Here is a 12703-nt window from a genome sequence, read left to right as displayed (position 1 = left end):
CAATATACTCTCAGAATTCACCCAACAGGTCAACCTATTAAGCAGTACACCTGTATATAATTTAGACAGTGTTTATAAATGAGAGCCCTCAAAAATTTAGTTTCCTTTGAATTATGTAATGAAGGTTGTAATGTATTGTTCATTAGCACTTCATGTATTTATTTATTGTACATACTTATAATAATAATAAAAAATTAAATCTTTTCACTTAATACTTGCAAATAGCGAAAATTTATGAAATTCTTTTCCCTTGCAGTTGTAAAAATAAAAAACAAAAAAGAAAAATTAAATCTTTTCTCCACTTAATACTTAGGAGGACTTGTTAGCTGGTACTGAAGTGAACGCGTGGTTTGTTGAACGATTTTCGTGTAGTTTTTAGTAGGTGGAATTAAATTTAGTTTTAGAGAGTGTTTTTATAACATCTCGTTTGGAAAAGCTTAGTGGAAAGCCCGGAAATTACGAAAATTTAGGCAATAGTTGACTAGAATTTATGAATTTGGGACAAAGTACAAGAGAATAGTTGTGAGAAGAGAAGTAGTGAATTGACAGAAGAGTAGTAGTACAAGAGTAGTGTAGGAGGGGGACCACTTCATGGTCAGTGCATACTTGTAATTTGCAGATTTGCACATTATTAATCTGGTAAACGGGCTGTACGTAACTGATAACAATAGATTTTTTTATGAAGTTTAGATGTTTAGAACAAAGAATTCATAAAATTAACCATTATAGCTCTTACTAGGTTCACTAGTACTTAAATGATATGAGAACGAAGATAGTACTTTAACTAAATATGGCACACCAAAAACCTCTGAAACGCCGAAAAGAAGAAGAAATGAAAGTTCTCCTGAAGAGAATCAAAATAATAGATTACAGAGATTGCAAAGTCAAAACAGCTATTTAGAAGAAAGTATTATAATGGAGAATATAATGGACTAATTGAGTAATATGATTGATTCTAAATTAAAGACACTTATGCTAGAACTACCCAATAAAGAAGATTTTAAAATTTTAGGGGGTAAATTAGATTTTATAGTTGCTAAAATTGCAAAATTAAAACAAGAAGTAGAAGAGTTGAAGAACAGAGAAAAGAGGCTAAGTGATGTAGTGGAACATCTAGTAAAAAGCATAAAGCAAAAAATTTGATTTTCAGGGGCGTAAATAAGAAGGATAATGAAGAGGGTAAATGTAAAGAATAGCGCCCGGAGGTGTGGCCTAATTCGAAGTGATTCTGATTCGCTGTTACCATATAACCCGCCAAATTCAAATGTAAATATAAAAAGATTAATTTAGTAAAAAAGATAATTTAGACTTGTGTAATAAAATGGGTTTGCAGTTGGATTATCTGTTTAAGGATATGTTTTCAAATATGTTAGAGGCTTTAAAAAAAGATTTTAGGAATGAAACGATATGTAAAGCGCAAATCCAGTTTACATGCTTTGTATAAAGATCTGAAGTTGTTTTCCTCAGAAGATCATTATATCTCGGATCTCAATAACTTAAAGTTTGTAAGAGATATATTTAAACTGCATGGACAGCTAATTAAGCTTAATTTACGGGAATGGCGCGTGAAGTGGTTTGGGAAGAAGTTACTATCCCTGAATGAAGTGATAAATCTAATGAATGGTGCAAATTGAAGAAACTCAATTAATTTTCGTACATATGCCTATAATCATAGAAGCCTACTTGTGCAGGAGTTCAAGTATTTAACACAAAGTGCAAATTGAGAAGCGAGATATCTCACTATTATTATTACATATACTATTACTCCTTAACAAAAACTTAAAGTTTAAAATGTTAAGTATAAGGGTTGATTAAACGCCAAAAGGTACATAAATCAGCTAGTACCCAACATTTCATTCATGCTTAGTTGATATAATTAAAGTAATTTTGCTGCATTAACTTTTCCTTCACATTGTTTAGAATTTATTAGATGTCACAGACCCTTATGCTGGCCATTTTCATCTACAAAATATGGAGAGGGGGCTCCAGCTTGCCAGGCAGATGCGATGTAACGCCAGTTGCCCTTTGGGCTTCTCAACTGGTCACTACGAAGGAAGTGTACGTCTTTGTTCTTTTCTGCTGTCCGCCCGACATGATGGCGCTCTAAGCATGGGTCGGCCTGACCTGTGTTGTGTGAATCAACTGTCTATGTCATTTTATACAGAATCAAGTTGTGCACATACCAAGTGTTAATGTCATGTCAATTAATTGTTAATGTTATGCCAATTAAGTTTGATTAATCTAAGTAAGTCGAAACATTGTAAATTTATTTTAAGTAAGTCATTATGTCCTGGATCATGATCCTCCCAATCTGTCATGCAAGTTCAAAATAAAAGTTTATTGTGTCTGTTTAATTCGTCAGGGTATTCTGAGTGTCGGTGGCGTCCCCACCCTTCCCTTTCCTTTAGTTTTATTTCATTTTATTTGACCTCCTTTAGTCAAAGATTTGACCTTCTTTTCGGCTAATGTAAAGAACAGCGCCCGGAGGTGTGGCCTGTTTATTGTTGGTGCATGCACAGTACAGCTCAGTTACCGTTGACTTTTTAAACTACTTCCCGCCAATGTTCAAAATATTCTTTTTAAATTTCTCAACTTTCCGCTAATGTGCTGCATATAATTTTTTTGAATTTCTTACCTATTTATGTTTAGCGCGCATGCGCAGTACACTTACTGCATAGTAACTGCTTCCTTTTCAACGTATTATCAGTTCCAGCTAGTGTACCGTGTGTAACTTTAGGTGCCTTTTTTTTGAAAGGGCTTGACCTGCGTGGGGCAAACTCTTTTCCAAAAGGTACACAGCGTCGAAACCTCTAAAAATGAAAATCTACATCATTTTTTGAACCAAATAATACTTCACTGAAGAAAATAGGTTCACAAAACGATAATTTTAAATGATTGCAAAACTTCTCCTTAGTAAGGTGTAAGAGCAGAACGTCATGACACCTCATTCAAGAAAATCGGTTCGCGCGTTTAGGCACTACGGTGTTTATAAAAAAGGTAACAACAAGAACAAGTGATTGGCAGGTGGGAGTGAGACAGACGGAGTTAAGTCGGAGTTCTGCAGAGTTAGCCAGTTAGGCGGTTAGTCAGTTAGTGAGTACAGTTTTGTTAGTGCGGTGGAGTCTCTGTTGGAGAGAACCAGAGTGAGTCTCGGTTGGAGAGAGTCAGTGTTGCGGAGTGCTTCAGAGTTAGCCAGTTAGGCGGTTGTGTCTAGCGCAATTCGGGGCAGTGCGGACCAGTGGTCAGTCGTGGAACAGTTTTGTGGTGTTACGTAGTGAGTAAGTAACAGTAAACTGTTGTGACTTTTGTAAATGGTAACTGTAATGAATAGCGTCAGTTGCTAGTAAATGTTAATGTGTTAATAAATCAAATTACTACTTATAAGTTTAGCTAGTTTTATTATTTATCAAACCCACACTAATTAAATTAACTAGTGGCAGTCATTAGTTGTAATTGTAAAGTAGTAAAAGGACAAAAACTTTACAATATGTCACTATTTCAGACAGGATAAATGTTCAATTTCTTTGAAAGGAACCTTCAAATGCTTTTGAAGGGGAGGGGGTCGTTTTGGTCCTGAAAAATGTAGTCAGATAAGTAGTGAAGAATTTTTTGAAACCAATGATGCCATATTTCAACTTCGACAAATTTTAGACAATGATCTTTTAGTTTGGGATACCTCGTCTTATAATCTCAGCAGCACAAATTGCGACTGGCTCTAACACACTGTATCTAGCCTGCAGACGTTCCTTGGACCTTAGCCGTCCCATACACCTCGGAAAAAGTCCAAGTTGCTCATGTCGAATCCTTAGAGCAGTTTTTTTCACACTTTCTTAACGGCAGTTAAGACGAAGAATACCAATGGACGGAAATAATTATTAATTAATAATTGAAAATGAGTTTTTTTTTTTTTTGAAAAAACGCATTAAATAGTTACTTGGTATACCATTTTGTGTGGGTATCAGTAGTTACAAAGTCTCATTTTTATTAAAAACATTTTCCTAGTAACCAAGTTTTGTAAACGTTTACTACATGCCAGAGTTCAAAACCAAATAAGAAGAAAAAACAGTCAACAAATAAGCAACATATAAATTCCAAATTGACGCTTATTGTCTTCGTAAGAATTTTAGAAAAATCGGTAGACCTAGACCTAACTTCAGAGGTAATTCTAATGGAAATCTGTTGCAGATGGACGAGGAAGCTGTAAAGAAGCAATTATTGCGAGTTGACCCACATTACGATGTCAGCCGTGTAATATTCAGCTTCAGACATAGCTCTTACAAGCCGTTTCTGCGTTCACCAACAGAAATTTTAATTTATGATCTGACCGGTTCTTTAAATTATGTGGAATATGGAGAAAATAAAGAAAATGATGAAAAAAGTATGTAGATTTCATTTAAAAATTAATAATGTAAAATATAAATGAAAAAAAAAAATGGAGATAAACACAAACTAAAACACATAAACAATAATAATTATATACTTAATACTTAAGGGTTTGAATAAACACAAATTATCATAAATATAGTTTATTCACATAATTCATAAGGTATAACACGCATAAAGCATAACATTCATAAAGAGTGACAAAACTAAAACTGAGGAATGTCTCTTACTACCTGCTACCCTGTTGCACCCCTAACGGTCATCCCTTCTCATAAACCCTCAACAGGGTAGCCACTCAAATATAAAACATTTAAATTTACTACAATAATGAAATTCATTTATTCGTTTATATTTTGAGGTTCCCTGAAAACAAAAACGCAAGGTCATTGAGCTTATGTAGACTATACCAGAAGTGTAAAATCGCAAAAACCAAACTTGATGTTCTATTTTGATAATTTTTCTCGTCAAAAATTAAGGTTTTAGCCGAAATCCATTACCAATTTTAGAAACTTTTGAGTAAAAATTTTTCAGTTTTTCGCGATTGTTTCAAAGTTTTTTGTACATTCTGTAATAAATTTGCCAAATGTAAAATGTCTCGTCCATAAAAATATTTTAAACTTTCCCAGAACAATTTCTCTTTTTGATGGGTGTTTTTCGTAAAACTTCTTCGCTGTCAGATTTCTTTCAGGAAATTTACAGTTCAGGCATCTGAACAATAACACAGGTCTGCGACTAAAAAGCTATTTGATTATTTCCTTCTAATTTCCATGTAAAATTGTATTCCATGTAAAGTGAGCGGAAAAGAAAAAAAAATATTGAAAAAATCTCGGACGTCAGGATGCCAAATTCTCTTCAAACTTAGTAAATTTTTCTCAATTTTTGGTCTTTTTTGATCTTAGCGATTTTTAACCAAATCTGAAGTCAAAATTAGGATTAATTAATTCACATCAGCGCATTCACGATTTCCAAAAAAATATGTTTCAAAGAAAATAACTTTAAGAGTGGGGTAATGCAACCAGCATCAACATGTTGCAAGCTGGACGTGCGGTCTCTGACATGCCCGGGTTTGATTCAATTGTTTTTCATAAAATCACTTCCAAGAGATGGAGAATGCTTCAAATACTTGGTCACCAAGATTCAAGGCCTCTCGGAGCCAAAATTGAAGGAAGGTTGTTAGTCGGAATTTAAAAAAAACAAAAAATATTACGTGGATTAACCAAAACAGCTCTTGGATTTTTTATTTTGTTGACCTGTGTATTTAAAGACTGCTGGAATTTAAAATTTGAGAAAATAATTTAATTTCAAGTTTTTTGAAATTTTCTCGTACTAACAGATATAAAACTTAAAGATACCTTCTTCGCCAAGACGATTGGCATTAGTCAATGTTTTAAAACTTTGTCTTTTATACATAATTGTAATAAGGGCAGTAAAAGGAGATATCCTAGTGCTTCCAATAGAATTTTTTGAATTTCTTTGAAAAGATATTTTAATTATTGTTCATTGTTCTTGGTAACTGATTCATTAATCAAATAGGAAGAAAAGAATAATGCCAGTTTTAGTCATGACTGATATTGGCATTATCCTTTTCTTATTGAAGCTCTTTTAATTTACAATTTTCTACTAGATGGTCCAGAAGCTGAAGGTGAACATGAAAAGGGTGATTTAGAGAAAGCAAATGGAGAAAATCATGGAATGAAAATGGAGAAAAATCAAGCGGCGGAAGAATCAGCTGAACTGCACGCAGAAAGTGAGGAGTCCAGAGAAGAGTATGCCGGCGAAGGAGACGAAGTAGACAGTTGTACGGATCTGGATGAACTAGGTCAGGGCGAGGCTGAGGATGGAAACGCTGATGAAGGAGAACCCGAGCGGGAACTGGCCGAAGAAGAGGCCTTGGACGAACTGGTTTGCACTCAGAGGAAGAAGCTGACCAACCAGTTTAACTTCTCTGAACGAGGCGCCATGACCTACCGGCCCGTCTACAGAGTAAGCACTTGGCCTCTGCTTAGTTCTAAGTAGTGACTTTTGCAATCAATATGTTTCCTACTTACTGTACTTTTCACAATTCTATTTAGGTGAAACCTAGTTAATTGAGGCTGTTTACGACTGGACCAATTAATTTAGAGAGGGTTATATGGGCCTGGAAAGTAAAGTAGGCCTTAGGCCCCATTCAACATTTAGATTCAACATTCTGACGCAAAATACAGAAGAAATTCTTGTATCACCCCCAAAAACTTTAATGAATTAGGCTCAACCATAAACCGTGGTAGGATTGTCGCCTCTTAATCGTCTTCCAAAATCCGACTTAGTTTTAATTCCAGTAAAAGAATGATTACTTGTGTCAAAAATTGAATTTATTTCAGATATTCTGAACAAACAAAAGCAATGGATAAGATTAGGTGAAACTGCTGTATTCGTTTTCCCGATGAATAAGCTTTGAGAAATAAAAGTGAGCGAATGCATTTGGTGGAACTTGGAGACTGTCATCCACTTCTTATTATAAATCTACTAATTCCTATCGGTCATGCGAAACATTAGAACTCTTTTTCAACGCATTTCGGACGCGAGTTATATGTTTTTAACTAGTAAAAGAATTCTTAAAAACACTTTTAATTTCTTTTTTACACTTAGTTAAAACACATGTGAATAGAGGTAGAACATAATACTGGTTTAACCACAATGATGTTAATTAACAGAGCACAACAATTAAGGCGATGTCTGAGCAGCGACTGACTGCTGCAGTGAGGGTACAATGGTTTTTAATGCCTTGAGAGGAAGTGCGTGGGTAGTTCATGATAAGGTGATTGTTGAGAATATAATTCGCGAACTCTCAGATCTGGAGTAAGTATACCTCTTTGGGTTTTAGAAACTCCTTCAATAAGATACCGCAAGGTAGTACACGTTATCTTAAATGCGCTTATTAGTGGTAGTATGAATTTTGAGTTTATCTGACCCAGATTAACTTACTGGCACCCTCAGACTATCACTTCTTGCGCGAGCATCATGGTCGCTTTTTACTTGTTGAACTTTTGCAACTCGGAAGAAATGAAAAAGGGATTGTAAGTCACTCAACATTTTAATTGAGGCTTTAACCGTGCAAAAATAATTTAGTTCTTTTGAAGATGGTTGCTAGAGTGAAGTGGAGGTCCTTCTAGCACATGCATAACTTTAAAAGAAAATCATTACTCGGCGGAAATCATTGTTGCCAATAAAATTAATGGAAAGGGATTAGCTATGCGGTTAGCGTATTGGATTCTCACGCGGAGGACCCGGCTTCGAATCCAGCTGATTTTCACTTTCTAGAAGCTTCTTACGGCTCACTGTGATGGATAGTGTTGTCTGTAAAAAGAGAACACTGTCTGGAGGCCGGCAGTGCTCTGAAAAAAGCTCCGTGCGCCATTAACTTCAGATGTTGACGCCCCTTAAATCATTAAAAATTAAACAAAAAAATTAAAGAACGTATATTTTCTCATTTTCAACTGCAGAAAGATCACATTTTTATCAACTAAAAGCTAAATAAGGAACCTCTGGTCGACATGTTCCATCCGAACAGCGGATCTGCCAACTGATCGGTGAAGAAGCCGACCTTGTTTAGATGACGCAGTTAGTTCAATGAGTTGCAAGCTTCATAGAAGGGGGAGTAAATGAACTAATTTTGAATTTTACTCGCAAACACTTACACATTCTAATAAAATTTTGATTTCATTTCAACGTTCATTAGTGCCAGAGCCAATTTCATAAAATTACAAAATATGAAAAACAATCAGTATTATGGATCTTAAAACCGACAGTACGACAATCTGTTCCAGACTGAAACCTGCCAAACTGAGCCACCACCTTCTGACGAGCTGAACGATTTGGTCTGCCAGTACGCCATTTGGGACAGTTACCAAGAGGACTATTCAGTTATTGAACGAGCTAAGGAAAAGGAGAAGCAGGCTAAAATATTATTTTTAGGCATTAAAAAATATGATGGATGGAAGCGAAAACCTTGCTCACCTAAAGCCTTGATGCAAAGAAGATTGAATCAGGCGACACGGATATTGGAAAGAATGGTGAATCAGAACACCTACCACGAGTTGGCGCATGGTAACTTCTTCTTTACACGCCTTTTAAAAATCCTTTAAAACTCTTGTTCATTAGTTTTAAATTAAGATGGAATTAATAAATTTGTTAAGGGATTGATTAATTCTGGATTATAGTCTTCCCAGATAGGGCTGCTGTTCAGCTACCAACAAATGTTTCTCAGGATTTAGTCAGTAAATCCACCATTAATATACCATTACTCTTCTGTAGAAGCGCATAACGCTTTTTTATTTTTATTTTTTTTAGTGAGAGAGGTTTGTAAGAATACTGGCGTGCTGTTGAGTTGTAATACGATCATGTAGCACTTTCCTTCACCTCCGTTTGACCTTTGCACTGTATAGAGGTGATCTGCAAATCGTGTCTTTAGAAAACATTGGCTAGCTTTGCAGCAAGTTGTGTTTATATTGTTGGATTAGTCAGATTTCTGTTAAGTATCATCAACGTCACATATTAGCAACCTTGAACTCTGTTTTCTGTGTAAGGTCGTATTGAATTTTTGAAGTCAAGCAGCATGCTGACCAAAGGGATCTTCCCTTCGAATTAACAAAAAACAGGCGAAGCTTTTAAGTTACATTTAGTATATTATAATTGTATGTTTTTTCTATTGTTGTATTGTGTAAAGTAAAAAAAAAATTGAAATATACAATCTTGGCCTTTATAAAAAAATCTCCATAAAAAACTTACTATTTGTAGTTGTTATAGTATTAGTAGAGGAACTCACATAGTTAAACATTAATATAATATGGTATTTGTAAGTACTTTGGCGTATGTGGATGAGTTTTAAAGTCCATAGATTTTTTTTATTTTATTTTAGAAAAACATTATTTTTTTTTGTACACCTCATTATTTTACCTGATTGTGTGCTCAGATTATCAATTCTATGACGATCCGGCGGACAAATATAAACATGAAGGATCATTGCTTCCTCTGTGGGAGTTCCAATATGAATGTACCCACGGGTTCACCGTTACAGATCTAATTTGGAACCCACAGCACAAAGATATGTTCGGTGCAACTTTTGGATCTTGTGAGTTTAAAAAATACAATATTTATGATTATAACGCTTATATTTTTACTTACTTTTACTCCTCCTGTAAGGGAAATATTACTTTGTTTCCCTCTAGTAACCCTAGAAGAGAACCGTTTATTCAGTATGCCCACAGAAGTATTCATACAATTATTGAACATAAGAATATAGAAGTACAAAAGAAATATAAAATAACATATTGTAACGAAGTTGACATGGGCAAAGAAGAAAGGCCTAGATTGTTCTAGGGGTTGAGCGACCAAAGTCGGTAACGGGCCGCCACTGTGTGAACAAAAGGCACGGCTTTACCTGAGCTGTAAAAGAAAGGGCTAGATTGTTCAAGGAGTTTAATGACCGTAGCCTATAACGGTCCACCGCTGTGTAAAAGCCAGCTAAGAGAGAGGCCCCAGTTGGGGTGGTGGCAGTATATGTTTTCCCCAGCCAGTGAGTGACAGGTGGGAGTGAGACAGACGGAGTTGGAGTGAGACAGAGAGTTGGAGGAGGGCGGCCCCAGCTGAGGTGGTGGCAGTATGTGTTTTCCAGCCAATGAGCGGCAGGTTGGAGTGAGACAGACGGAGTTGGAGTGAGACAGAGTGTTGGAAGAGGGCGGCCCCAGTTGGGGTGGTGGCAGTATGTGTTTTCCTCAGCCAGTGAGCGGCAGGTGGGCGTGAGACAGACGGAGTGGGGCAGTCGCAGTTAAAAGGAGGCAGACACAGCTGGAGAAGTCAGTTTTTGAGTTAGTTTTGAGTCAGTCTTGGAAAGTTAGTTTTCGAGTTAGTGAGTCTTGGAAAATTAGTTTGGAGAGACACTTTGGAAGTGACAGTTTTTGAGAGAGTCAGTGTTGCGGAGTGCTTCAGAGTTAGCCAGTTAGGCGGTTAGTCAGTTAGTGAGTAGAGTATGCGGTTGAGTCTAGCGCAATTCGGTGCAGTACGGACCAGTGGTCAGTCGTGGAACAGTTTTGTGGCGTTACGTAGTGAGTAAGTAACAGTAAACTGTTGTGACTGTTGTAAATGGTAACTGTAATGAATAGCGTTAGTTACTAGTAAATGTTAATGTTAATGTGTGAATAAATCAGGTTATTACTTACAAATTTAGCGAGTTTTATTATTTAACAAACCCACATATTATTAAATTAACTAGTGGCAGGCACTAGTTGTGTAAGTAAAGTTTTTAGTAAAAGGACAAAAACTTTACATTGGTGTCAGAAGTGGGATATGATAAAACCGCTAAACGAGTAAGTGTGATTCTATTAGTTCGAGTTAATTGCCGGAAAATTGTGGAGAACTGACGAGTGTTATATGCCCGTGAGTGCCAGGAAGCAGAACATGGAAGAGTTAATAGCTCTGGCGAAGGAAGTGAAGGAAGGAATGGAAAAGCGCCTGGATGAGGTGATAAAGGAGCAAGTTAAAATAATAGAATGTATGAGAAACTGGCGGAAAGAGATGAAAACAGGCCATAACGAAATAAATGGAGAAATAGAAAAAGAAGTAAACGAGATGCCAGAAGAAATTGAGGACGTAACAGAAACGCACAACATACAAGAAGAAGACGAAGGCAGCAAGGACGACGCAGGAAGCAGGTCGGACATTAGAGGTAAATGTGACCAGGTTAAAGGAGGACGTAGCCTTGTAGAAGTTCAAGAAGCTGCGTGGGAAGAAGAAAGCATAGAAAACTGCAGCGGTCAGGAAGAGAAAGATCAAGGTAAGAGAACCATTGTTCAACCAGGAGTGGAAGAGAGCCATGAAGCGTGGACAGCGAGGAAAGAAGAGGGAGGTCAAGTACTATTGTCTGGATCGAAAAGGGAAGAAGGGCTATCAGACATCCACGGAGGTATCACCGGGACCCATCTTGCAATGAAGAGAGCATTGGCCAAGCGGAGGCAGCGGTTCTTTTTGGTAGGCTACCACGAGGATGGTGTAGACTGGGGTAGTCGGTAGCACCGAGTGGGTAGCAATGAAGAGAAGCAGCCGAGGAACCAATGGCGCCCTGAGGCAGGACAAGGTCGGATTACCGCTCAAGAGGATAGTCTTCGGTATGGCAGGACCTTCTCCTGATTACAGAAGAAGAATGCGCCGTAATCTGGTTGCGATGGACCTCTTCAGTAAGTGGGCAGAGGCCCACGTCTTAGCAGATCAGGAAGCGTCAACGGCAGCTGCAGCATCGACGGACTACCAGTTCCCCGGCGTCAGGAGGACAAGGACGACGCCGCTACACTCTCACTCTGACGGCATGGTGGAGCACATCAACAGGACCCTAGAAGGCCATCGGAGGCTTTTGGGGAATGAACATCAAGAGAATTGGGACGAACATACGCCTCCCCCAAAGATGGATTACCGATTAGTAGTTCCAGAGGCCACAGAGCGAATGTTTGTAAGCATTGTGTTTGGCAGAGAGCTTCGACTAACCGGTGACCTTCCATTTGGCAGCCTGGAAGCTGAAGAGTCGGACATGAGCAGCTATACTGGGGAACTTCGCCGTAAGAGGAGGACTGCGCGTGAAAAGGTACGTGACAGGATGGAGCAGGATGGTGACCAGAAGAAGACATGGTATGACAGGCAGGTCATCGGAAGAACGTTCCAGAGAGGTGAGAAAGTTTGGTCGTATAAACGAGCCCGCAAAAAGAGAAAACCTCCTAAGTTACTGGGAAGGATCTTGCACCATTGCCTGTCGGCTCAACGACCTGGTGTAACGGATCCAACTCATGCCCAGATCTCAAGATGAAGGTGGAACGCTTAGACCGATCACTGCCCTACGTCACGAATGAGATTGGTGTTCGGGACGAACAATTCTTAGAGGGGGGCAGTGTAACGAAGTTGACAAAGGCTAGATTGGCCTATTGAAAAGTAGAAAGGCCTAGATTGTTCTAGGGGTTGAGCGACCGAAGTGAGACAGACGGAGTGGGGCAGTCGCAGTTAAAAGGAGGCAGACACAGCTGGAGAAGTCAGTTTTTGAGTTAGTTTTGAGTCAGTCTTGGAAAGTTAGTCTTCGAGTTAGTGAGTCTTGGAAAGTTAGTTTGGAGAGACACTTTGGAAGTGACAGTTTGAGAGAGTCAGTGTTGCGGAGTGCTTCAGAGTTAGCCAGTTAGGCGGTTAGTCAGTTAGCGAGTAGTGCTTTGTTAGTGCGGTTGTGTCTAGCGCAATTCGGTGCAGTGCGGACCAGTGGTCAGTCGTGGAACAGTTTTGTGGCGTTACGTAGTGAGTAAGTAACAGT

The 12703-nt window shown here is 38.0% G+C and overlaps 1 protein-coding gene across 1 annotated transcript in view; it reads left to right on the top strand.

Moving 5' to 3' along the window:
* Positions 1-4015: 4015 nt before the first annotated feature.
* The window catches only part of LOC141459408 (dynein intermediate chain 2, ciliary), a 32874-nt gene continuing 24186 nt past the window's right edge, over positions 4016-12703 (top strand). The window contains exons 1-4 of the mRNA XM_074138473.1: positions 4016-4372; positions 5954-6366; positions 8190-8469; positions 9335-9493. Of these exons, the coding sequence (XP_073994574.1) occupies positions 4186-4372; positions 5954-6366; positions 8190-8469; positions 9335-9493 (1039 nt within the window). The 5' untranslated portion in view covers positions 4016-4185. The remainder of the gene's footprint in view (positions 4373-5953; positions 6367-8189; positions 8470-9334; positions 9494-12703) is intronic.

The sequence above is a fragment of the Rhodnius prolixus genome, unplaced genomic scaffold, assembly GCF_049639745.1.
Source record: "Rhodnius prolixus isolate KJV_2025 unplaced genomic scaffold, Rpr scaffold_11, whole genome shotgun sequence".
Classification (NCBI taxonomy): Eukaryota; Metazoa; Arthropoda; class Insecta; order Hemiptera; family Reduviidae; genus Rhodnius; species Rhodnius prolixus.
This window is presented reverse-complemented; position numbering and strand designations above follow the sequence as displayed.